The 27911-nt window shown below is 42.5% G+C and overlaps 2 protein-coding genes across 6 annotated transcripts in view; one reads left to right on the forward strand and one right to left on the reverse strand.

Moving 5' to 3' along the window:
- The window catches only part of fam167ab (family with sequence similarity 167 member Ab), a 39809-nt gene that overhangs the window by 6848 nt on the left and 5050 nt on the right, over positions 1-27911 (forward strand). Inside the window, exon 3 of one of the 3 annotated variants that reach the window (XM_063223057.1) lies at positions 6703-6991. In XM_063223057.1, the coding sequence (XP_063079127.1) occupies positions 6703-6966 (264 nt within the window). In that variant the 3' untranslated portion in view covers positions 6967-6991. Of the gene's footprint in view, positions 1-6702; positions 9579-27911 lie in introns of those variants that run through there. The other 2 variants (XM_063223056.1, XM_063223058.1) reach the window with 2 other exon arrangements.
- The window catches only part of ccm2 (CCM2 scaffold protein), a 19961-nt gene continuing 15087 nt past the window's right edge, over positions 23038-27911 (reverse strand). For 2 of the 3 annotated variants that reach the window (XM_063223054.1, XM_063223055.1), the window contains exons 8-10: positions 27379-27526; positions 26776-26914; positions 23038-23490 (exon numbers count right to left, since the gene is read on the reverse strand). In XM_063223054.1, coding sequence (XP_063079124.1) covers positions 23177-23490; positions 26776-26914; positions 27379-27526 — 601 coding nt within the window. In that variant the 3' untranslated portion in view covers positions 23038-23176. The remainder of the gene's footprint in view (positions 23491-26775; positions 26915-27378; positions 27527-27911) is intronic. The other variant, XM_063223053.1, reaches the window with a different exon arrangement.

Genomic DNA, 27911 nt, shown 5'->3' on the forward strand with positions numbered 1-27911 from the left:
GGTGTGTGTCAATAAGAGGTCAAGACTGAAAAAGCTTTGGATAGGAAGGAATTTTAATTGTGTCGTGGCCTCAGACCTCCCAGAGTGTGTTCTTATGTAAAGGCATGTGACTTACAGTTTTTCTTGATTGTTCAAACACAATTTATGGAACCAATTCTCAAAATTCTACTCACAAATTCAAGAACTCACACCCTTTGGGCAAAACCCCTCACTTCTCCTGCAAAATGCATTCCTTCTCTCAAAACAACGCTTTCCCCTAAAAGGGTCACTTTGTTGACAAATGACGCACACAACCATAGTTTCACGAAGTATTTGTAAGTACCATTTCAAAACTTACATGCATATGCAAAAACACTAATCATAATGACCTACAGTACACCATGTTTTGTTCAGTTTTCCACTTACCAGATGATCTACTGTATTTGAGTTGTAAATATTGAAATACGTGTATTGTTTTCAGACTGAAGGCACACATATGTGTGACAACAAATTTATTTTGCATATTTTTCTGTCACTAAAAAAATGTGGGTAACCAAAAGTTAGGTTACCAAAATATTGGGTTATTGCTCTCCCGATTTGGGTAACCATGTGAAAGTGACTTCTTGAATTACATATTTTGATCTTCAACAACACTGTGAAGTCACAGCATCTTTTTATCTGTTCATCAACATCACATGTACTGTATGTGTGTCGCTAAGATGCTTTCATAATTGTGTTCAGTACCAGAAATTGTGTGTGAACAATCAAGAAAAACTGTATCACAGGAGCGTTGGATGTGTTCGTAAACAAGCTGGAAATCTACTAAAACAACCTAGGCAATGTGTATGTAGCCTACTGAAGAAATAGCTTAAGCTATATTTTCTGTAATAGTCTAGGCAGGATTTCTGAAAAGGTGCTTATTTAAGGTCCTGAAGGCAAATCATGTTAATTTTCGGCATACAACTGATTTAGGGGTATTCAAGGGTGCTGAATCCAAATCTGCCGTATGCCGGACGCAAAAATGTACCGAAATGCCTCAAACGGGCAAAATCCAATATGGCCGCCGCCACCGTGTTAAAATCCTGCAATCACTTTTCTTTTGGACTAAATAAGGTATGAATTTGAAAATAGCACTTATTTTTTATGTTTTCAGACATGGGGAAAGCCATTATGTCATCAGATTTAAGCTCAGATTGGAGGAAAATGCTTATGTCATTGGCTGGCAGCCATTTTAAAAGCAGAGAGCCTCATATTGTCAACGATTTTTAACATTCTTACTAATCTTTCAAGATCCACAGAAAAAAATGCTCTTTGTTTCTGTGAACACAAATACTACAGAAAACTTCACTGAACTGTCTACTTTCACCTGAAAAAAGAAGTTTGTGTCTACCTTTTTCCATTCTTTAGTTATGGGCAGTAGAACATGGGATGAAGCCACAAAAAAACACAGATTTTTGACCCCAAAATACTGCTTCTCACTGCCCATATTTTTTGCTTTAAGGACATATTGTCTTTGATAGTGTTCATGTTTGATATACAACATTTTCAGGGGGTTTGAAGGGTGCTTAATGCCTTTAATTCCCATAGTACATCAAAATGAAGGAATCCAATATGGCCGCCGTCACCAGTCTACAGTGTACATTTCTTTGATTACACAAGGTAAACTCTTAAGTAGGCCTACATTATGTAGCATCAGGTTTTCATACAAGGAGAATTAATTTCCATACTCAGATTTAAGAAAGATATCAAAGGAAATTATTTCAGTGTAGACTGAATTCATGTTTGCAACAGGAGATTATCTTTTCCATAAATTGACCATTTGTATTTAAATCTCTCCCTATTTCAATTACACTTTTAATGCATTATACCATGAAAAATGTTCCCACCTCAAACCACCACACAATGTTTCCACATCTCTTCACCCATAAAAAGTAAATGACCACAAGAGTCTGAAATCGAATATTTTCTAATATTATCCTTTGTACAATGGGAATTACTTCATGTTTGCCGGTTTAATTGCTGTGCTCAGATCACTGTATATCTAGGCCTATAAAGGGGATCAAGAGGCAGACTGATGTGAATAATATATAGAATAGAATAGAATAGAATAGAATAGAATAGAATAGAATAGAGTGTACAGATAAGGGAGTGGCAGTGTGTGTGTGTGTGTGTGTGTGTGTGTGTGTGTGTGTGTGTGTGTGTGTGTGTGTGTGTGTGTGTGTGTGTGTGTGTGAATATATACACAAAGGACATACTCAGGCTGGTATTGCACATCAGTCATCCAAAGTTATTGCATAGATTGTCTTGCTTAATGTACATATTTCAGCTGAGATGGCCACTCTGTGACAATTATAACCATTAATTACAAGGCTGGCCTTTGTTCTGTAGTACGGCAAGAATTCAGCTCAACACATTGCACTGTATCAATTATTTCACAACAACCGGAGGATGGAAGGAGATCAGGGGAACAAGAGATTGTAATGAACAGTCAGACAGTCCATGTGTGTGAAATGTGGTTTTAGTCTTTGGTCCTTACTTTGATGATACATCTGTAGTGCCAATGATACATCTGTAGAGACCCAAGAACTCAGAACCAGGATAATGTCCAAGACAATGTTTTAGCTCTGTGACAGTGGGAAGTTCAGAGAGGGCTAGGTCTATTATTCTCGCTATAGGTGTGCCTCCTGAAGGCAGCAATGATGTCTTTGGTTTTCTTTTCATTCAGAGCTAGAGAAATTTGTCTCGGTCTCTGTACACCAGGCTGCCACCTTCACTCCCTTTTGCTGGCCATGCTGCAGTCATGGACGGATAGACTTTAGATGGGGGCTCAGCATGCAGCCATGTGGGGATCCAGCCCTGCTGAACAGGGGAGCAGGAGCAAAAGAGAGTCTGTCTGTTATCTTCTGTTGGTAGAATTGTGCAAGTATAGACTTTAAATTGGCCTAGTTAAAATATACTGGAATGTACATCTGCAGTGTATCAATAACGGTGCTCAGCTGGAGAGAGAGAGCCAATGGCAGGCAGAAGAGCAAGAGGTAGTTTTAAGGTGCCTAGGCACAGAAATGGGCACTTCCCAGTCTTTCTCACAGCACATGAACACAATACTCAAAAATGGACTGCTAATTAACACATTTTGTCCTACACCCTTTTTGGGAAAGGGTGCCCTCTTCCTATTAAATCCGCAATGTCTCAGCCTCTGAAGCACATACAAACATGAAATGAGTTACATTTAAAGCCAATACCCTCCCCTTGCATTGTAATGTGTTCATTCAGCTCTAACATACCCACATAGTTAATAAAACAGCTAAAATCTCAAGATCCTGAAAAACCTATATGTGTTTCCAGGACACAATGGGTTAAGTTATACGAGGAGGAGGTATCAAAAATCAGAATGTCCTTGCTGACTTAGTATGTCCTTTTTTGAATATTGTGTTCATGTGCTGTGAGAAAGACAGGAGGGTGCCCATTTCTATTAACCTTGCGCACCATCCTACGTATTTCCGCCAAGAGACTTGACTCCACACTACTTCTGATACCAGTTTATAGGCCTATATATACCAAATATATATGCACATACAGTCACCCTCCTCTACTCTAACCAAAATGGTTTACTTGGTATACTAAGTTAACCTATTCCTAATCACCCCTCCTTGAGTTGCTGAATTGCAGCAACTGCTTGACTCCATGTACTCCATGCCACTTCTTGCAGATGCAGTGTTGGATGAGGCCAGCACAAGTTGTGATGTCTTTGTGTGCCTTGAGAATACATGGGTTCTAAATTTGGTTTATAACCTGACTGCGAACCTAGCCACGCACAACTCAGCCTCTGACTGTTGGAAACCGCTGTCTGTCAAAAAAAAATAGCTCACGTGGTTGGCTGCCAGTGTCTTGCCCCTCTTCATAACATTGTGTTGATAAACAATGAGAACCCATGTATAAGTGGCAGATACAGGACCAGTGGGACTAAAGCCCTGTTCAATACCACCCATCCCACTTTGGTGACTGGCAGGAGGATAGGAAGGGGTATGTGGGCCTGACTCAATATAGAGATTTGATAATGTGGGGCATTTTATGTAAACATGTGACATCTGAATTAGATAAGACTGATCATTGCAAAACGTTATACTTTGCTTTTGTTGCATTTGCAGCCAAAGTGCCATGCAGTGCATGATATGGTGTGTCCTGCCAAATCACTGGAGAGGAGGAGGTTGATAGGCCTAATGGTTGGGAATGAGTTAACATAGTATATCAAGTAAATTCCTCACAATAACATAAACGTTTTACCTTTCCTCCATTCAAAGATATAATGTAAGCGCCGCAATGAAAACAGCAAACAATGAATTCCTAATGCACAAAATGTAGATGTGCATATTATATTTAGACACATTCAGACTTATGTGTGTAAATTTGTCTCATAATGGAAGAGGTGGATTGAGGTGGACATATTGCATCATGTTATAATAAGCATTAAAATAAAAGTGGAAGTAGAGAAAACATTTTCATTCAAAAGAACAGCTTATTGACATGAAAGTCAACTGTCACTTGTAAACATGAATTCAACCTATGAAATCATGTCCTTTGATTCTAATCTTTAATCTGAGTATGGAGATGAATTCTCCATGTATGACAACCTATAGCTACAGTGTAATTAAGAGTCCACCTTGTCTTGTGATGGCGTCCATATTCGATTAATTCATTTTGAGGTAGGCCTATTAAAGAGGTTTTGAGCCTAATACACAGCATATTTGAATATTTGAATTAAGCACCCTTCAAAACCCCTGAAAATGCTGCATATCAAACATGAACACTATCAAAGACAACTTCATTAAATGGCTTGTGACTATCTCCAAAGTGTGAAGGTCCAAAAAAAGGTTCCTTGTTGAAAGTGGTAGTCAGAAGAATGATCCGAGGCACACTGATCTTAGTGAAAAAAGTTAAAAATCCTTTATTTTAATGGATAACGCCTACGCGTTTCGACTACAATCAGTCTTCATCAGGGTTTGCCCTGATGAAGACTGATTGTAGTCGAAACGCGTAGGCGTTATCCATTAAAATAAAGGATTTTTAACTTTTTTCACTAAGATTCAGGTGCCTCGCATCGGATTCTTCTGACTACCACTTTTCAACAAGGAACCTTTTTTTGGGACCTTCACACTTTGGAGATAGTCACAAGCCATTTAATGAAGTTATCTTGTCCTTTCCTGAAGAGCACCTGATTCTTTCAAAAAATTGAACAAAGCACTCTCCTTTTCCTCATTTTTGATAATCAAAGACACTTTTGTCTTAAAGCACAAATGTGGGTTGAGACAAGTGCAGTGGGGTCAAAAATATTGTTTTTTTTTTTGGTGTCACTAATGTTCCTGTTGCAATCATGAATTCAGACTACACTGAAATAACCTTTATTTGATATCCATCTTGGAGAATCTGAGTAATGGAAATTAATTCTCCCTGTATGAAACCTAATGCTACATAATGTAGCCTACTCCTAAGAGTTTACCTTGTGTAATCAAAGAAACATACACTGTAGACAAATGGTGAAGGCGGCCATCATATTGGGGTCAAAAATATTCATTTTTTTTTTGATGTACCCTATGGGATATCATTTATTTATACCTCATATTGGCATAAGCACCCTTCAAACCCCTGAGAAAATGTTGTCACATCATCAAACATGAACACAATAAGAGACAATATGTCCTTGTTAAAGCAAAAATACTGGGCAGAGAGAAGTGCAGTATTTTTGGGGTTCCAAAATCAGTGTTTGATGTACTTGTGGTGTCATCCCATGTTCTACTGCATAACTAAAGAATGGCACATCAAAGGTAGAACACACAAACAATATGTCTTTTTTTCAGGTGAAAGTAGAAGTGCAGTATTTTGGGGTAGTTTTTTTTTGTGTGTATTTTCTACTGCCACAGAGACAAAGAGCATTTTTTCTGTGAATCTGGAAAGATTAGTAAAAATGTTAAAAGTCGCTGACAATATGAGGCTCTCTGCTTTTAAAATGGCTGCCAGCCAATGACATAAGCATTTTCTTCCAATCTGAGCTTAAATCTGATGACATAATGGCTTTCCCCATGTCTGAAAACATAAAAATAAGTGCTATTTTCAAATTCATACCTAATTTAGTCCAAAAGAAAAGTGATTGCAGGATTTTAACACGGTGGCGGCGGCCATATTGGATTTTGCCCGTTTGAGGCATTTCGGTACATTTTTGCGTCCAGCATACGGCAGATTTGGATTCAGCACCCTTGAATACCCCTAAATCAGTTGTATGCCGAAAATTAACATGATTTGCCTTCAGGTGTCAACTTTTTGGAAAAATGACCCTGACTATAATGAATACAGATTAAGACATTCTGTGCAACAGCAATGGTTGCAAATGGATTTGACATTTTGAAATGAAAAGCTGGGTGAATGGTCATCTTTAAACTGCCTTCTAATTGATTGTTTTTTTTCTACTTCCACCTCTCTCTCTCTCTTTTATATCTTTCTTTCTGCCTCTCCCTGTTTTCCCTCCTTTTATACCTCTCTCACAAACTGTTCCTTCCTCTTCCTCTGTCTGATTTTCCCTGCTCCTCTCTCTCTCTTTCTCTCTCTCTCTCTCTCTCTCTCTCTCTCTCTCTCTCTCTCTCTCTCTCTCTCTCTCTCTCTCTCTCTCTCTCTCTCTCTCTCTCTCTCTCTCTTCCTCATCTCCATCCCCCCCATCCCATGCCCCATCAGCAGGAGATGCGTGTGCAGGACCAGCAGCTGGCTCGGCAGCTGATGCGTCTGCGCGGCGACATCCACAAGCTGAAGATCGAGCAGACGTGCCACCTGCACCGCCGCATGCTCAACGATGCCACCTACGGGCTGGAGGAGCGCGACGAGCTGTCCGACCTGCTCTGCGACGGCCCGCTCACGCCAGGCTTCGGCCTCTCCGCCCCGCTGCGGCTCATCGGCGTCACCAAGATGAACATCAACTCGCGACGCTTCTCGCTCTGCTAGCGCCGGAGCAGCTGTTACAGCGACGGTAGGGACACATACACGCGAATTTGCGAACTTTGCCATTCATTCCTATGAGAGAGGCGAAGGCAAGCGATGGCAAGCGAAAGCAAGCGAACAGGAGCGAAGCGACGCGAAATTATTAAAGAACGTTTAATGTTATGCAAATGAGGAGCGAATTCGCCTGCCGCGGCCCAATCAAATCAACAACATAACTGTTCCATTCCATTTGATTCGCCGCAACGACCTGATGACGGTTGGATTTCGCCTCTCTTCGCTTCGCTTGCTTCGCCTCCTATGTGTTCCTACCGTGACTGGCCCAAACAGGGACGCTGACGGGGGAGTCAGCTGTCCTGGTCCCAGGGACAGAGGGGAGCTGCACTGGACATCAACTCGCAACACTTTTCACTCAGCTAGTGCCAGATAGAATGAATACCTGTTGAGTTGAGTTGACTGAATCATCTGACAACTCTCTTTTCATCCTGCTTTCCTCTGAATACCTGACTCATCAGACATCATTGATGCGCCACCACTCCTCACTGATACTACGTCCTTCCTCCCTCTGCATACTTGACTCACAGTTGACCTGCGTGCTTCAACTTGCAATCTGAACAATTAACGCCTCTTGGAGAGTAATAATTGTTCCATCCAAAATGGAAAAATGGTTTCTCCTTTTTGGTTTTGAGAAATGCACCCCAGGTTAAATCAACATACAGATACAATCAGCTATTAAAAGAGCCTGTAGTCTTCATTTTCAGAAGTGCCACCGGCAGTGTAAACACTCTTAGCAGGTTTACCGCTTACCATAGCCAGGTTTATGACTTTATCATGTTGGCATAGGCCTACCCCCTTGATTTATATGAGGGACGCTTTTTTTTAATCAAATAGACTCTGTTCAAGTGTGTTTACAGCAAGGATAGCTGGAGGCAAAAAGACACGGCTTGCTTTCCTCCAAAACAACTTTTAGGGTCTTCGCTAAGACGACTATTAGTCCCTGAGTTAGGCCTACACGTGCCTCTGTAGATTAACTTCATTCTTGCCTGAGCAATAGTCAAATATTTCTTTTTTTTCTGATGTAAATACTGACTGTGTCTGAAACAGGAAACTAGTGATGTGTTGCCTTTTATGTTACAGGTCATGTGCCCGTAAAAAGGCCCCTTCATTTTGACAATGTGGCTAGACGGGACTCACTAGCTTCACACCAGGTCGGCCGGGGGTTGTACTTACGTCTTACGTCATTTGGTTCGTCTCCATGACAGCCGAGAGTTGCCATAACCCTTAACCTAACCTTAACCCTAACCCCAAATCACTTATTTGAAATGTTTGATTACACAACTCGTACTATAATCATGCTGTACCTAAACCCAAAAACACGTAGCCTAGCCAACAGAATACACTATTCCAGCTCAAACCAAATGACGTAAGACGTAAGTACAACCCCGCGCCGATCGAGCGGGAAACTAATGTGTCCCGTGGCTTGACAGCAACATAGAATGCTGTTGCCATAACACCAACAGCTGACTTCATAGTTCAATAGAATGTTGAGAGCAGCATGAAGGACAAATCTAGACTTCCTTCAAACTATGGAAAGGCGAAGGTGCCTTTGAAGGCAGAATTTTATCCATTTATATCCATCCTTTTTTCCATTTATTGAATTTGGACGACCTTGATGGCATGTTGCTACCAAACGCTGTCTACAAATGTATAGTAGTTTTTGTTCTTTTTCCTACAAGGCCCCAATCAGTGACATACCTAGACCCTCTTTCGAGTTTCTTGTCTCCTGACAAGAAGCTGGCTTCGCCTTAGAATCTCTCCCTTATAATAGATCCGCGTGGTCGTATTAGCCAGTGTGCCGTAGATCCAATCGGTCCTCCTTGGACAAGAACAAAATGGCCTGCCTTCAAAGCTGCAGTTCATTTAGCATTTGCACACCTTTCTGTCTTTCTTCCTTTTCTCTCTCTCTCTCTCTCTCTCTCTCTCTCTCTCTCTCTCTCTCTCTCTCTCTCTCTCTCTCTCTCTCTCTCTCTCTCTCTCTCACCCACTCACTCACTCACGCTCTCTCTCTCACCCACTCACTCACTCACGCTCTCTCTCTCTCTGTCTTTCTGTTTGTCCTTTTCTCCTTTTCTCTTACCTTCCACCACTCTCTCTCTCTCTCTCTGTCTTTTTGTTTGTCCTTCTTTTCTCCTTTTCTCCTACCTTCCACCACTCTCTCTCTCCCTCCCTCCCTCCCTCCCTGTCTTTCTGTGGGCAGAGCAAACATGTGGGTAGGGGCTCCTCATGGATGACTGCCTCATTAGGCAGCAGGGCCCCTCGTGCAGTGCCAAGTTTGTCTAGCTCGCCTGCCTCTTAGGTGGCTGCCAGCCTTTTGACTTTCTGCTGACTTAAGCCTTAAGGGGTATCGCTGAGAATCTCGCAAGCAGAAGTACTACACACACTTTCGAATGTGTGCATCCATCCACTCTCAATGCTCACTTTTGCTTTGTGCCTTCCTTGTCCAGTTTGTACGTGTGTATACTATCATGTTTGTAAAGTAACGTTTATATTGACAGATTTTGTGTCCTGTTTCTTCTGCTCTTCATGTTCATTAATAAAAAAAACCCTCTTTTCTTAGACGTGTACGTTGATTAACACATTCATTTGCCAGTGTGCATCTCAACAGCAGTTTGTCTAGAGTTCCTCCTAAAAACAGGTTGTATGGACAAAATCACAGACGGGACTGTTCTTCGCATAGCTGTCTGCTGTGGTATAGTCAGAGAAGCTGACAGGGAGGGGGCGGTGGAGGGACAAAGGGGTCAGTTGTTCCGGGCCCATAACTGGGTTGCCATCATTACATTGGATGGGGGGGCCCTTTCAGATAGATGCTAGTGGTCTTGGGTACAGTATAGTCAGTCAGTTGTTCTGGGGAGATGGGGCCCAAAACTGGGTACATTGTTTGGGGCCCCCTTTCAGAAAGCCATCAGCGGCCTTAGGTACAGTGTAGTCACACACCAGACATAATGCTGTGTGTCTTCCGTGTCCTTGTGGTATGTAGAAATACGCTTCATTCACAGACAGTAGCAGTTAATTACAATACGTGCATTCTTCATGTGCACAAGGTAGACACTTCTCCAGTCACATTCTTAAGGGGTGTTGTCATTCGCCAACCTTTCATTCGACCGACACACAACAAACACTAAATTATGCACGCATACACTGTAGAACATAATATACGGAAATGCACTGGGAAAGCTGGATCATTGAGCCTGTCCTTAGACAAGACTTAATTGTCTGGATCAATTATCCAGGAACAGCTCGGGGCCTATGGATGCCATGAATGACGTGAGTCACTGTATGCTCATTGTGTACCATGGGAAGGCCTGCTGTCACACTGTAAACACACACACATACACACACACACACACCACAAACATACACCACCCACACACATGGATCTATCACACACACACACACACACACACACACACACACACACACACACACACACACACACACACACACACACACACACACACACACACACACACACACACACACATCACATATCATTCACACACCACCCACACACATAGATATTACACACACACACATATACTGCACACACACACACCACACATGAGCGGCCAGAATTAAGTGATTTCCAATTATACGCCCAGGCGTCACTGCTCGTCTTTTCACCACAACGTAGCAATTACTTCCCCAACAATGTGATGGCTGCATTTCCTGTTTGGCGACATGCATGTTGCCATAACCTTTGTGTCCTAGCTCACACTGTTAAAAAAAAAGAAAACGAAAAAAGAAAGAAAGAAACATGGGGGTAATGGAGCATGCAAAGGTCCAGTGTCACACAGACAGGCCTTTGTACGCGCTGAAGAGCCCCAAGGTATGCAGTGTTGTTGCAACAGAGACAGGGGTGGCCAAAGTAAAAGTAGACGTATATTTAAAGGATAACTTCTGCCAATTTCAATATGCTGTTGTATTGCTCACGCTACCCTTGACTTGTCAGTACCCGGTGATGCTGCCTTTTTCGACTGAGCCCTCTCCGAGACCTTAGCTATTCTAATGGGGGCAGACTTTGTTTACGTTAAAGACTTTCTTAACATAGGGCCTACTCCAAATATTATCCCAAAAGGTATTGCTGTTTGCTAGTTGTCTGCAGATGTTGCATAACGTTCTGGATGTTATTGGGAATAAATCAATATGTTTTTAGAATGTAAACATACGCCTGCCCCCATTACAACGACCAGGATCTCGGAAAAGGCTGAATAATAAAAAAAAAATCTCAGGTACTGACAAGTCTAGTGTGAGCATTACAACTGCATGTAGAAGTGGTAGAAGTCATCCTTTAAGGTGTCAGTACAACAATAGCACATGATATTACATAGTGGTTACACTAGTTATTCCATTGTACCTAATGAGCTGCTGGCTAGATGCTGTTGTTACTGACAAAAACAAATAAACGAAAAACCTAAAAAGAAAACCCCCAAATTTGATCAGACCAGTGTAGAATCGGGTACATCGCACTACAGCAACTGTAGACCTTACCTGGGGTGAATTTCTCAAAACCAAAGTTGCTTACTACATTAGCTACTTTGTTGTTTTCAATGCATTTTCCCATTGGCAACTACCGAAGTTGCTAACAGGCTAACAACTTCTCTTTTGAGAAACTCACCCCTGTGTTGGAAGGAAACTAGGAAACTAGGAAACAGTTTTGTTTTTTGTTTCGACTTTTACTTTGGCCACTTTTGAAGGGAGATTAGTAAAGGGTGGGTGTGTGCTCTCTCTTTCTGTCTAAGCATCAGAGATTGTTACTGTCACAGCCAAGCACGAGCTGTGTGTGTGTGTGTGCACGCGCGCGTACGTGTGTGAGTGTGCGTGTTTGCGTGTGTGTGCGTTCAATTTTGTACGCTTGTATGTGTGTGTGTGTGTGCGTGCGTGCGTGCGTGTGTGTGTGTGTGTGTGTGTGTGTGTGTGTGTTTGTGTGTGTGTGTGTGTGTGTGTGTGTGTGTGTGTGTGTGTGTGTGTGCGTGCGTGCGTGCGTGCGTGCGTGCGTGTGTGTGTGTGTGTTCGAATCATATGACCCCAGTGATATCCCTTTCAACCTTGTTCTCTTTCTTTTGGTGAGTGGAGTGCAACCCTTTCCTTCCATGTGAATAATGTGATCTGCCATTCAGGCTTTGGGAATACAAGAGTGAGTAAAGGGTCTTACATATCTCTTTCAAACTTTTTTTTACAAGAGCAAGTTTGGTATTCTCAAATTCACTGGAACATGAGTAGAAAGTTATGTATGCTTCTCCATTGTTTGTATGTATGTATTCAGTTACTTATGTATGCATGTTCTGTATGTGCATGTACAGTATTTGTTTGTTTGTTTATTTGTTTGGGGAAGGGGATTGTTGTACCACGTGTTCACATATGGTGAATTCATTCACTCACTCACTCACTCACTCATTCATTCATTCCATCAGTCCACGTTTTTTAACTCGTCTTCCTCATTCTTTACTCAAGAATGAGGTGTGGCCGTGTTATGACTGAATAGCTTTGCACCAGTTCTTATCCTTATCGTTATCTTATCCAATCATTGGTTTCAGACATGTACAGTAAATGTTTTATCTTTTACCTGACATGTTTCCTCAGACGCATGATTCAACGTCGAAACATGTCAGGTAAAAGATAAAACCTTTACATGTCTGAAACAAAGCAAATTGGTAAGACGGTTGATTAGAATTGACTAGACAGACTTAATAAACATCTATTCTTTGCTGGCGGATGAGGCCGGTTGCGGCTTCTAACACTACTTACTACTACTTAGTACTACAGATGCACCGGATCCTGATTTTTAGGATCCGATCCTGCCGGATCCGGAACCGGATACCGGATCCTACAAAAGGGTTGAAACATATAGTCTACTCGCACACGTGGGCCCTTTTTATTACGTTGGCACAAAATATTTTTTAGACTCATTGGCTTATTGCCACACTGCCTGCAACGGCCGCTTCCAAAGGGCTTTCACTCCATGCAGTGATTGGGGTTGTGAAAGACTGACTGAAAAGCCTAGGCTAGAGATGCACCAGACCCTGATTTTTAGGTAACATGCCGGATACCGGATCCACTGCTTAAGATCCTGCCGGATCCAGATCCTGTGAAAAACCCCATTATCCTGCCGGATCCGGAACCATAACCGGATCCGGTGCATCTCTACTTAGTACTGAGGAATTTAGTACCTCATTGTCAGTTTGCACTGAAATTCATTTTGCACCCCTGAGCAAGACTCGTTTAACACTGACAGTTGAGGCTGATTGCAGCCTCTAACACTGCAGCTTCCAAAATGGTCTTCAAGGTCAGCCAAAAAGTACAGACAGACTAATGTTATTATCACCACCTGAAATCTAACGTGGAGGAAGAGCTTCAAACTTGCTTCTCTCTCTCGCTCTCGCTCTCGCTCTCTCTCTCTCTCTCTCGCTCTCGCTCTCGCTCTCTCTCTCTCTCTCTCTCTCTCTCTCTGTCCACAGACAAAGGAGACGTGCCCCACATTTTTTGCATGGCATATACAGTACATAAAGTAGACCAAGTATGCATTACTTAGGAAATGAGGGATGTAAGTATTATATGCATTCCAGGGCTAATAATGCCATCATACAGACTTGGTGATCTGTCTAACATCCATTTGGTGTTGAAAAAAAACTCATTTTGTCAAGATGTGAAAACAAAAGTGACATGCATGGTCACTTTCACTTTTAATGAAAACAATGACTTACTTACAGTATACTACTATAGTCTTTATGATCCTTCTTTCCTCTTGTAAGTGACACAAGGGAGATAGATACGAATGGGGTTCTGTGATGCTCTGTTACAGTACTGTTCCATCCCACATCCCGTCTCCATTCAAACCCTGGGACACTGGACTGGGGGTGCCAACGTGCCCCAGTGCCCAAAACGCCAGTAGAGTTTCCTCTCAAGTCTAATGCATGATGAGAAGAATATAGCAGAAGATACGAGCCTGCAGAGTCTGGTCACGTCGTGTATAGGGCCCAGTTCAAAGCTGGACAATGGAGCACAGCTAGTCTGGGAAATACATTGACAGTAAATACTGTCAATGGGGAAATACCATGCTGCTGTGCACGATTGTTCTGATCTGAGAGACAGCATGGATTCTCCCCAAAAAAGTGGGGCCCTGAGCGAGGTAGCCAATCAGAGCTGGGAGGGGTGGAAAGACGACGCGTACTACTTGACAAACGGAAGCTAGCAGTTTGTTTGAATAGATACAAATGTCATGAATATGCCAAATGATAGGCTACAGGGCTGTAACAAGATTTTCAAATACCGAGGTCAAATACTGCGTGCTGTACTGCATACTGTATTTAGAATGTGTCAACCTCTTCAGTCAAACTCTTGGTTTATTTTCATTAATCACTGCCTTTTCTATACTGCTTATTTATTTAATGTGTGTATTTATGTTCACATTTTAAGTCTTATGATCTCTGCACGGTGGAGTTGTACCAGAACCGTCATTTCACTACAAGCTGTAACCTTGGTTATGGCTTTGTATGTGACAAATAAACTACTCTACTCTACTCTACTCTACTCTACTCTACTTGAGGATAAATGGGGGTGGTGTATAGATTGAATTTATCGTTATTGACAATATACATTTTACATTTCTGAAAAAAATACAGAGGACATGACCTCTGTGTCCTCAATGGTAGTTACGGCCATGATAGACTACATTTGTAATGCCAAATAAATGGCCATGGGCAATCGTAAACCACACTTTCCCTGTGAGAAGATTGCATATTAGCCTTCTCACTTCATTAAAGGGGTATGCCCCTATTTTGGGGCTTAATACAGATAAAATCGTTGGCCAGGGTTTATAAAGGTGGTAAAGTGTCTTATTTTTCATGTAAGCCGTTGTCTTGCTTTAAGAGAAGTTAAAAGAGGGAGCATGTCGCTAAGCTAGTGAAAGTCAATGGATCCGTATAGCATGCTTTAACCAGGCAGGAGCACAGCAGTGTGGAAAGAGAGGAAAATAGCTAAATAGCTCTTCTATGTCAGTCATACGCTGGATCTCAAATGGCGCACTTGTGCATTTCGGGCACAACGTTTCAGTGTGTAATCAATATGCAATCCATATGCACTGAAACATAGTGCCTGAAGTGCACAAGTGCGAGCAATAGATCCAGCAATAGTTCATGACAAAACCTCCATACTGAATGTCCAATATGCTTCCACAACGCTAAATTCAAGGCACTCGGCGCCATGAGTTGATATAATGAGGCCGAAACTGAACATTTGAAATCAAGTCTTTCATTTGATCATTTGTAGTTATTTAGTTTCACTGTCAATGTTCCATTGCTTGTCAACTTTCTACATGTCTGAGTCAATTTCTGCGCAGAAGGCATTCTCAACATGTGCTGTGTCTCAGATGGCACACTTGTGCACTTCAGGAACTATTCAGTGCGCATGGTGCATTGATTACACACTGAAACATAGTGCCCGAAGTGCACAAGTGCGCCATCTGAGACACAGAAGCACAAGTTACGACTGCCTTCTGCGCTATGCAAAACACAATGTACCTAGGTAATAGTATATGTAATGTCCTAAGACCATTATTAACAGTGATACTTAACTGCAGTAAACTGAGTTGTTTTATATTGTAGCCAGGGCCACTGAGAGCTTTGGCCGGGCCTGGGACAAAGTCATGTGAGATGAGAGTACCCCGCACCCACTACACCCAATGTATTGAGGACCCTATTCGGGGGATCCCGCTTGCCTGATTGTAGTGTATCGTATGCCAACATGTTTCGGACAAGATGCCCTGTCCTCACGTCAAACTTCCATATGCGCTTATGGATTAGAGCAGTGGTTCCCAACCTTTTTCTTAGGGGACCCATGTTTTTACTATTTTAAGCTTTGGTGACCCAACCACGCGAGCGCCCGCACGAGACGGAGTCACAAGATGCCCTCCGTTTCCTGCGATAACTTATTTTAGTTATTTTATTCCTCAATTCGTCTTTGGTCAAATATAGAATAAATGTTTAATGTAGCACTTACAATTTGTTGCGTCTATGCATTTATTAGTTAAATGCTTTGTCTTTTATTCAACATGGGCTATATATATTTAAAACGAAACCCCTTAAAATCAAGAGGGCTCCGCGACCCCCGTTGGATCTTTGGCGACCCATAAGGGGGGTCCCGACCCATATGTTGGGAACCACTGGATTAGAGGATGTGATGTGATGTGATGTGATGTGCGTTTCCCAGGCAAGGCTGCTCTGCTCAGACGAATCGGGGTCAGGTCAGAGCACAATGTCAGTTTTTTTCTGATTGCTGGTAACAGAGAATCATTACACTCATTTAGGCCACTTGCTCCAAGACATCCATCCATGGCCAATGCAATGACATGCCATTATTTATGTTTGTGCAGGCCACGCTGGGAATAAATGAATGGGCCGATTGGCTCACGTCCTGAAAAATGTCAGAGAGATGCAGTTTTGCAGTTTGAGCCAAGCTACTGTTTAACAAGGCTGGAGAGAGAGAGGAGCGCTGGGACACTGTAAAACCTGGACGATTTATAGTCCTTCAAGTTGATGTGTACCAAAAGGGATTTTAGAGTTGGACACCGTTTTCATTGCTTTTTGATTTACTTCCTGGCTCCTATTCTTTTTTTATCATTTGCTCCATCATCTTATTTACCATCATTATATGAATATTTGTATTTATTATGGTATTACTATTGTACAGCAAAACCACCACCAACAGTAATAATGCAATTATATTGTTATTATCATTATTATTATTATTATAGGGTATTTATTAAATTTCGTTGAACACATGCTTCATAGTAAGTCTTGCCATTACGTTTTAAAAGGACCCTTGGCAATGCTCTTGGAATCCTCTTGTTTTTGACTATTCCTTCTCTTCCCCTCAATGGAGTGTGCTGTCTAAATGACTTCAAGTATGTATTTACTGTTCCCCACAGCTACTTTTTGGTATACAGACAGAACAGGTTTGGAAAATAACATCCAACTGGTTTGTCAACATCAAAGTACACTTGGCGATCGCATTCGGCTTCACATGCCATAGTAACTGGACACCACTCTACCTGCTTTCAAGCTGGAATTTGATCCAGTTCAACAACAGTTTTATCAGAGTTGTTGATGTAAGATATGATGTGTCTGGAAGGGAAACTGATTTCATCTTTGCCTTTAAATCAACAGCTTTGAAAAAAAAACCCCAGCGTAACAAGTTGCGCCTGATAAAGAAAGATATAGAGTCTGATAGAATTCACAAACATAGGACCTAGAGAGCAGTGTTTTAAGAGATAGCAGGCACTCTGTGTGCGTACTTAGGACAACACAACATGAACAGATGGAGATCAAGGTGACGGCTTTATGCCCATGAAGTGTCACACATACACGTCAGAATCATGTTGAATCCTGCAGCTGGAGAAATGCCGAACTGAATTGGATTGGTAGTCCAGTGGCAGGGGCACCGCCAGAAATTTTGGGCATCCTGAAAGATTCGAATTTTGGGCCCCCTAAAGGGCCCCTGTCAGAGCTGTCAGTGCTTGGGCACTTAGAATCTGTACCACCTTCCCCCCTTCCCTAGTGTGGAAAGGCTTTCCAACACTGATTTCCACACAAGATTGTAATAAGGGCTAAAGGGTCACGGTTAGTGGAGTTAAAATGTTACCATTTACGACTCATTTCGATGTCAGATGAAGCCATCTACCACTGTCTGATCAGGTGATCATGATGATTTGTGAACTCAGCAAGGTCAGAAAATGGTCGAGTTCCGTTCAATGTATGCGGCTGGGTTGTTAAACTTTAATCAACCTCTGACACCTCTGTCACCTTTGTCAGAGGTTGAACTTGCGTCATTTTATGCACTGTGTTGTGCAGTAGCAATGACCTATTTGAATGACTTGACTTGTGCCTCTTTTCCACTGCCGGTTTTCTGGTAGGCCTACAGCTTGACACAACGTGACTCGGCGGCCACTTTTTGCTTTATGATTAAGCAGTGTTGTGCCTATTTGAAAAGCAAAAAGTGGCGGCCGAGTCGCGCTTTGTCGAGCGGTAGGCCTACCAGAAAACCGGCAGTGGAAAAGAGCCATTGTACTACCATGCTCCCCTAAGGGTGTTGGGCCAGGTATTGCAATGACCCTGTCTGTCAAAACAAACTGAGTCATATACACATACACTCTTGCAAAACACACACTCACCGGTCACTTTATTAGGCACACCTGTCCAACTACTCATTGATGCACATTTCTAAATCAACCAAACACATGATGGCAACTCAATGCATTTGGACACGTAGACATGGTCAAAACAATCTGCTGAAGTTCAAACCGAGTATCAGAAGAGTAGAGAAAGGGTATTTAAGTGACTTTGAACGTGGCATGGTTGTTGGTGCCAGACGGGCTGGTTTGGTTAATTCAGAAACTGCTTTGCGTCGTGCCCCGATCCCCTTACCCATAACAAATCGAGCACAACCCACAGCCTCTCATGACTTATCACTTAAAGATTCAGAGGCCCTGTTGAAGCCAGAGGAGAATGACTAGATTCAGCTTAGGATTCTCAGTAAGCTTGCATTTTTTTGTAGTTTGGATTTTGTCAACGCTGTTTTTTTTTCTTCACTTGCTGTGAAATATTTAATTTAATTTCTCCATTATTTAATTTCCCAATTTTCTTGTTTTGAAATAGAATGTCAAGTGTCTCCAATGCATGTGTGTTCAATTAAGTACAAATTATTTGAGGATTTTTTTTAAATTTATTCACCTTTTTAAAGACACTGCTATTATTTTGAGCAGAACTGTATGTCTTAGATGTGGCCCAAAAGCAGATACAGATAAAACCACATTGCATAACTGCAGGTGATATTTATTTTAGACACATGATTTCTGTACATACTACAGAGTGATACATCACATCCGTGTTGAATGATAAAACTTCATAGGTTACTTGGGGGAGGGAAAAGGCACAGTTGTAAAAGTACTCAAGGTCCTCAAAAGCACAATGTGATAAGGAATATCGCAACCGTTGGATTGAAGCCAAAGCTACATAAAACAAACAGAAAAGAACAAAACAAAACAAAAAAAACACCCTTGTAAGGTCAGTCAGCCAAAACAAAGGCCTTGTCACTCTTGTCAAATGTCCCTTAGTCATTTCAAATGACTGTGCGGACAGCACATGGTTTAAACAAAGAACAGCAACGTTAAACATAATGATTCAGAAAAAAAAAGAAAACGTAACATACACATGGTTAGCATACAAATGAAGACATGTAAAAATAAACCCACACACACACTCACACTACATTGTGAATTAAAAACGGAATAAAAAAATGACATCCACACATGTTCAACTTCAGTCTTCCCATTATGTTACATCATGGCTACAGAACAAAATAATAATAATAATAATAATAACAATAATAATAAAAAAGTTCACAAACGCCCGCTGCTCAGAGCGAACAAGATAAGATCCAGGCCCACCGATAGCAGATACTGCTAATAATAACTAGAGGTGAGGTCTTAAGACGAGAGGGCACTGGGCTCCTCACCATACACAATACGAGCGCAGCTCAAACTCGTACCTCCCATCCTTCCCTGTTGCTTGTGGCCCTGTGGTGCAAGCCTCTACTAGACGCCATTGATGATAGAAGTTTTATTCAACATCCCACAAAAAGCACAATTCAAAGGTTATCATATGTGCAATCGGGATGTTGAATGGGACAAAGCCCCCCTCTGCCCAAGTTGACAGCAGGGAAATGTAATCTTTTTCTGCATGAACAAGAGGCCATAAGCAACATGAAAGGACAGGAGGAACTAGATTGAGTTCCACCCTAAGAGTTAGGCTATTTATCCAACAACAACAACAAAAGGAAGAAACATAGGGGTCATCCAATTTGAACGACAGCTAAATTTCGGTGGAGACGCTAAGTGCCATGGCACAATGTTTTTTTTTCTTTTTAAAAAGGTCCAGTGTGTTCTTTTTAGCGGTTTATTTCCATAATTTATGCTATCCATGGACAAATGTAATCTTTTTTTCACAAGTACTTACTACCACAAATTTTTAAGTATTGATTTATGGCTTGGAAATGTACTCTTTTCTTTTTACACATGAACAGTGGATCATCTCCGCCATTTCAAATGAACGGTCATAAACATCTTTGGCTACAAGACTTTGGCTACTCTGTTTCTCGAAAGCGCCATTGCTAAATATTTAGCAACTTCAGGTCGTCAATGAGAAATTCCATTGCAACCATTCAACAATGCTGTTGAATAATGCATCCCTAGTCAGACCAGTACAGAATAGACAAGTTTATTTGCAGAGTAAATATTCATGAGAAATAACCAATTTGTGAATGGGCAGCATAAATATTAGAAGCAAACTACCAAAATAGAATTACACATTGGAGCTCAGAGCTCCAAGTGGCGTCTCTACACCTGGTACAATACAGTACGAGTTCCAGCATGGTTTGAAGCAAACCGCCCTTGAAAATGAAAACTTTGCAATCTCTGCTCTTGCACTATTGTTCCTTTGCACTTCCAAAACTTTCTTGTAAATTTATAGCAAATTTGATCCATGTTAAAGGTTGGAACATTCTGAATTTCAAGCATATTGTGCCACCCTTTAACATTGATCAAAGATTTTGCAAGGAATTTGAGTAGTATATAAGAATAACATTGCAAAGGCAGAACAGGATTTTTAAAAGTTGGGGCGTTTGAGGCATCCTATTGGACAGGAGATAGATAGTGGGGCCATGTGTCACTGCTGGGTTGGTCAGCCCCTGACTTAAGAGTGTATATGTGAGTGTGAGTGAGTGTGTGTCTGAGCTTATGTGTGTGTTACCTAGACAACCCTCCTCTGTTCCCAATCAATCATTTGTCCCCATGGCATCCGTCTCTATGGCGGTGTACGCATGTTTTTGTGTGTGCCCTCTTCCCAGGGCCCCTTGCCATCCAGGTTTGTGTTTGTGTGTGTGTGTGTGTGTGTGTGTGTGTGTGTGTGTGTGTGTGTGTGTGTGTGTGTGTGTGTGTGTGTATGTGTGCCTCCTGTTCCATGTGGCAGCTCAGGGCCTCAGGCTGAGTGTAGCGTAATGTAATATGCGTGTGTGTGTGTGTGTGTGTGTGTGTGTGTGTGTGTGTGTGCGTGTGTGTGTGTGTGTGTGTGCGTGTGTGCGCGTCGTCGCCTCCTGTTCAATATGGGAACTCAGGGTCTCGATGTCGCTGCTGGTGTGTGTGTATACAGTAATACAGTATACAGTATGTGTGTGTTTGTATGTGTGTGTATAGTAATACAGTACTCAGGTGTGCTTGTCTGTCTCCATCTGCTGTCCCTTCATGGCCCGGTGCTCCATGTGACCACCCAGGGTCTACATGTCACTGCTGGTGTGTGTGTGTGTGTGTGTGTGGGGGAGTGTGTGAGCGTGTGTGTGTGAGTGTGTTTGTGTGTACATACAGTGCCCTCCATAATTATTGGCACCCCTGGTTGAGATGTGTTAAAAGCCTTAAAATAAATTCAGTGTTTATTGCAGAACAATACTGTCACACTGAAAATTGTAGGAAAATGTAGCCTTCAACTCAAATGAATTGTAGGAAAATAAAAAAAATCCCTGACTAAAAAATAATTATTTTTCATTAAATCACCTGTTCCACAATTATTGGCACCCTTAACAATTCCCAGGAAATAAATATAATTGAAGCATTTCTGTCATTTCTACAGTAGTTTACAAAGTTTACCAGAGTATGTTGGAACATTTAATCAGTAATTCATCACTTCCTGTTTCCCTGGGATATAAATATGACGTGACACCGAGGCCATTTCTCTTATCCACTCTTAAACATGGAAAAGACAAAGGAACACAGCATACAAGTGAGGCAGATGTGCGTCGACCTTCACAGGTCAGGCAGAGGCTACAAGAAGATTGCCACTCAACTGCAGCTGCCCATATCCACTGTGAGAGGAATAATTAAGAAGTTCAAAACAACTGGAACAGTGGTAAACAAGCCTGGACGAGGACCCAAGTTTATTTTGCCACCACGCACAGTGAGGAGGATGGTAAGAGAAATCAAAAGATCTCCAAAGCTCACTGTTACAGAATTACAACAAATGGTAGCATCCTGGGGTCACAAAGTCTCCAAATCAACCATCAGGTGCTGTCTACACGCCAACAAGCTGTTTGGGAGGCATGCACGGAGAAAACCTTTCCTCACTCACAATCATAAACGCAAACATCTGGAGTTTGCCAAGCGGTATTGGGGCTTCAACTGGGACCGTGTGCTTTGGTCAGATGAGACCAAGATTGAGCTTTTTGGCAAAAAACACTCTAAGTGGGTCTGGCGTGCCACGAAAGATGCGCATGCTGAAAAGCACCTCATACCCACTGTGAAGTATGGGGGTGGGTCAGTGATGCTGTGGGGCTGTTTCGCTTCCAAAGACCCTGGGAACCTTGTTAGGGTGCATAGCATCATGAATGCTTTGAAATACCAGGACATTTTAAATCAAAATCTGTTGCTCTCTGCCCGAAAGCTGAAGATGGGTCGTCACTGGGTCTTTCAGCAAGACAATGACCCTAAACATATAGCCAAATCTACACAGAAATGGTTCACCAGACACAAAATCAAGCTCCTCCAATGGCCATCTCAGTCCCCAGACCTCAACCCCATTGAGAACCTGTGGGGTGAGCTGAAGAGGAGAGTACAGAGGAGAGGACCCAGGTCTCTGGATGATTTAGAGAGATTCTACAAAGAGGAATGGCTGAAGATCCATCTTTCTGTCTTTTCCCATCTTGTGAAACATTATAGGAGAAGATTAGGTGATGTTTTGTTGGCAAAAGGGGGTTGTACAAAATATTAACACCAGGGGTGCTAATAATTGTGACACACATTATTTGATGTCAAATAATTATTTCTTTATGTGGGATTTTTTCCCCACTGAATAAATGCACTTGTATTGAAGGTTGGATTTTTCTCTTTTTTTCCATTAAGGTCCCATATTATGTAGAAAAAAAATTAAATAATTGGAAGCTAAAAAACACATCTCAACCAGGGGTGCCAATAATTATGGAGGGCACTGTATATAATGTAAGTATAGGTGTGTGTCCCCATAGGGCCCGGAGGCTTGCTGCTCTGTGTAACAGCTCCAAGTCTCCATGTCACTGCTGGTGAGTGTGTGTGTGTGTGTGTGTCCTCTGTCCCCTGTCCTCCTCAGGGCCCCGTGGCCTCCTGCTCCATGTGACAGCCCAGGGCCTCGATGTCACTGCTGATGTCGGAAATCATGCGGTCCCACTCGTCCCCCTCGGAGGGCGCCGCCCCCTCCTCGTCGTCCGGGCCCCCTCCCCCGCCCCCCGCGGCCCCATCCCCGTTGCCGTTGGCGCCCGGCGAGTCGGAGGCGGAGCTGGTGGCGCGGCGGTAGCGGCCGAAGCTGTCGGTGATGATGCCGCGGCCGTCCTTCACGCCGATGGTCTCCAGGAAGTTCTCAAAGTGCTGGTTGTCCTTCTCCGGGATGAACGGACGCAGGCCTGGGGGAGAGAGAGGGAATATGAGAGAGAGAGAGAGAGAGAGATAGAGAGATACAGGGAATGAGGGGGATGGGAGAGAGAGGGAGAGAGAGAAGGAGAGAGAGTAAGAGAGAGACAGAGAGAGAAAGACAAAAAATACAAAAATTAGAAAACAGTAGACGCAGTTCAGTGTGGCATCATGCAAAGGTGTTTGTATTTCATGCTAGTGTATTCCGTGTTGTGTTTGCATATTAAGTCGTGCTCTACAATGCTGCAGAAAAGCATTTTTGTCCTGTGACCAGGCTCAAACACTTTTCCTGTCATCCCTGTGAATTTCTGTTGCCTGCGTCGAATTTCTGGTACTAATTGATGAAAAATGATCTGCTGTGCCCTGACCAAAACCATCCCTAAACCTAATCTGTCAGTAGAGCAACGTTTCTGCCACTTTACTTTCGCCAACAACAGCGAAACAGCCAAAGGTGAAATTGTGCCCTGACTAAAACCAACCCCTAATCCTAACCTGTGACAGGTCGTTGTGGAGCATGTGCAAGTGAGGTTCATATGCAAAGTTGTGATGCACTAACAGGATAGACGGATAGACGCGATATCATGCAGTGGCAATGATACCATGTTGACTAGTTACACAATAAGCTAATTTCACAACTCGTCATTACGAAATGCCACTTCAAAACCAATTCATAGAATTTATTCAGAACAGAGGGAGATGGAGTGTTCAAAGAAAGGAGAAAGAGAAATATACAGAAGAGAAATAAATAAATTAAAAAAAGTGAAAAAGAGACATACAAGGGAAAGAAAAGGGAGACAAACACGGGAGAGAAATTGATGGAGGAATGTAGGAGACAAACGCTCAAGAAAAAAAAGACAAATATATATATGTAAAATAATTCCCATCACAACAACAGCACATTACAAGCATTTCGTGTTTTGTCAGGGCACATCCCCATACATGCCAACTTAACAGTAGCTATAACTTAAGTTGCTTTTCCATGAAATTTGAGACTAAGCAATGATCAGAAATCTGTTCTGGAGCGAGACCACCACAAATAAGAGTCGAGGAGAGACCAGAAAGGGCTGGCTCTAGTCGGCCAAATGGCTTACTTAATCATTTTAAATGCACTCTCTGAGTAACGGGTAATTGCCAAGGTCACTAACCCACTACCCCACACTAGGGAGCTTTCAGAACCACAAATGCACTAAATGAAATGCTTCGTCATGCATACCAGAGCATTTGTGGTTATTCCACAACCTCGTTGAACACATAAATAAAACAAAAATGTTGGATGGGTAAAAAAAAAATAGTAGTGCACAAAAAAATAGTAGAACATTTTCAGCTGTAAGCTTCGGAGGGAAAAATTGCAGTTTGAAGGAGTCCCCAAAGCAGATTTTGCTTTTTTTGTTGCTCATAGTATCGTTACAGACACAAGAGGGCGCTGTTGGATGACTGACTCTTACTTTTGGCCGAATTGCCACAGAAGAAAAAAGTGGCAATGCTGACGGGGCTTGTCATTGCCTGTTGAAAAACAAAAAACGTTTTCAGGGACACCAAACTCTTGTTCAGAAGAGCATCTCTGCTTTAGAAGGAAAAAAAAAAACTTAACTCCGGCAAAGTGCCAAGAGAAGAGAGGTAGGGAAAATGATGTGGTAATTGAGCGGGCAGAGGCAGCCATCTATTAAATGTGTGTGTGGTTACGGGTTAGAGCTGTTAAAACATCTTGCAGTAGTGGAACAGCTGCCCTCAAGGTCTGGGAGTGTGTCCATGTGTCTCTCTCCCTCCTCAGTCCGTGCCTGACCACTCTCTGGTGGTTGTTGAAAAAGCCTCTGGTTATTATCAGTCTGCTGTGCCTGTTCCTGGATCTACAGTAGACTAGAGTTGAATCCATGAAGTTGAGTCCATGCGAAGTGCGATGTGCGAATGCTGTACACAAAAGAACAGCCTTCCCTTACGCTCACGCCATGCCAAACTGAACTGAAGTGCAGGTGTCAGGTAAGGCTAATTAAGCACCACACACACCCACACCCACACACCTAGGGACGGGCATTGGAAATTAGCTTTTGGCTATAAATGCTATGATGCTTGCTGTTTGGTTGTTATGCAACCTACATGTTATGTATCTGTCCCTATCAAATAAACTAAACTAAAAAAAAAAAAAAAAAAGTCCAAAAATGCTTATGATGAGGTTGAGGGGGCGTTTGTTCAAAAAAAGTTGAGGACCACTGGTCTATTCCTACCACCTACCCTTGTCTCTCTAGACATGCATAGAACCGGTTTGAAATCTGGCCACTCGTTCATTACCACCTGAACAAGGTCTTTGATGTAGACATTCCTTATAGTTTTGAGACTTTATACTTTATAATATTGAATATTGCAATGGATGTCTGGGATTACTGGGATAAGAAGCTGTTAGTTATTCTGCTGGTAGCAAGCAAAAAACAATATCCAGGAGATGGTAAAAGCCAACCCCTCCTAAAATAGGAGAGTGGTTGGATGTAATTCATGATGTATATATAATGGAAAATTTGATCTACTCCCTAAAAACAAAGTTAGGAGACTTCTCCAGGATCTGGCAAAGATGGACTATTTTGCTTGAGGCACCGTTTTGTAATATATACTATGTATGCATGTCTTTTATTTCATTTTGTCATTTCTTTTTCTTAAGCATTACAGTGAAACTGCCCTCAATGTTCATTTCTTGTTCTGTTTTCTCATTGTAATTGGGGAAAAAAAAGTTTTGTTGGAAAAAGTGGCTTAGATAAACTATGTTGAGAAGACTATGGGTGGATATTCTCTAGGGATTCCTCTGCCATAAACAATCCTATCTATACTTGTTTTAGTAACCAGTCGTGGATTTGGCAAGGAAAGTGACTTTACAAAACACTGAAAGGAGAAAAGCATGAATGATATCCTGTGATGAAATGATATATGGGTTTATAAAAACAACAACAAGGAAAAGAAATCTGGCCACTCGCACTACAAAGGCTCTGCCATGTCACAAACGGTAGGGCACTGCACTGTTACACCGGGGACCTGGGTTCGAGTCCAGACTGTAGGTCATTTCCAGATGTGTGTAGTAACAGACTTCAGTGCGTCCACAAGTAATGGCTTAATTTTTCCTGTTGTTGAAAATAGTCACTCCACATAAATGAAACATGTTGTACAACTAATTAATGTACCAACTTGATATGGCAGTTGCGCTAACTTGACATATGTGTATGCTATGACCTTAAATGTAAGATAACGTAATGTCATGTAATTCAATGCCAAGTGCGACAGGAAGCTGTGCGTACCAAGGAGGAGGAACTTCCTGCTGTCCCCGTAGAGTTGGCGGAGGTTGATGCAGAACTCGTGGATGGAGGCCCCGTTACGATACTCATGCAGCAGGGTGGCAAACTGCTGGATCTCCTGAGAGGAGAGCTTGGTCCTCAGCTGAGAGAGAGAGAGAGAGAGAGAGAGAGAGAGAGAGAGAGAGAGAGAGAGAGAGAGAGAATAAGACTTAGAGGTGACAAAGAGGTGTGAGGCCTTTTTTAATAATTAAAATAATTCCAAAACATGTAACCTTGCCAGATATGAAAATACAACTACAGCATTGAAACCCAGAAACACACACTACATCTCTCCCTCTCTCTCTCTCTCTCACACACACACACACACACACACACACACACACACACACACACACACACACACACACACACACACACACACACACACACACACACACACACACACACACACACACACACACACACACACACACACACACACGGTCCTGCAGTTGCTCTGTGGTGGTGGTGCTGAGTTCGCAAACACATACACACTGTCCACATACACCCTTAACACACACGCACGCACGCGCGCGCGCACGCACGCACGCACGCACAGTGCCATACCGTGGTCATGTAGTCCTGCAGCAGCTCGGTGGCGGTGGTGCTGAGTTCACTGTCGCTGGCCGTCTTGGTTGTCTGCGGCGACGCAGGTGTGGAGGTTGGGGAGGGGCACGGCGAGTGGCCGCCCGCCTCCAGAGAACTCTGGAACGAGCTGCCATTGGACAACACGCATATCTGTTAGAAGTGAAACCCTCTAACTGGCCAATCATGAAGCAGTCAATTCATAAACAGGAAGAAAAGGTCGGGAATGACCCTTCACTGGACAACAGACGGAAAAACTCTGAAATGACCTTTTCATTGGTCGGCGGGAATAGCACTCTTACTGACCTATCATGAAGCAATCCTTTTCATAAGCTGGAAAAAAGTGAGTGGCACGAGAATATTTTTGGGGGCTTTTCAAGCCTTAATATTTCTTGATATGAGACAAGAGAGTGACTGTTGTGAGAGGAAGTGAGTTGGGAAAGATAGACGGGAAAGGGTTGGCAAAGGGCCCAGGTCGGAATCGAACCCAGGTCCGCCGCGTAGTAGATAAGTGC

Source organism: Engraulis encrasicolus, chromosome 18 (genome assembly GCF_034702125.1).
Source record: "Engraulis encrasicolus isolate BLACKSEA-1 chromosome 18, IST_EnEncr_1.0, whole genome shotgun sequence".
NCBI classification, from domain to species: domain Eukaryota; kingdom Metazoa; phylum Chordata; class Actinopteri; order Clupeiformes; family Engraulidae; genus Engraulis; species Engraulis encrasicolus.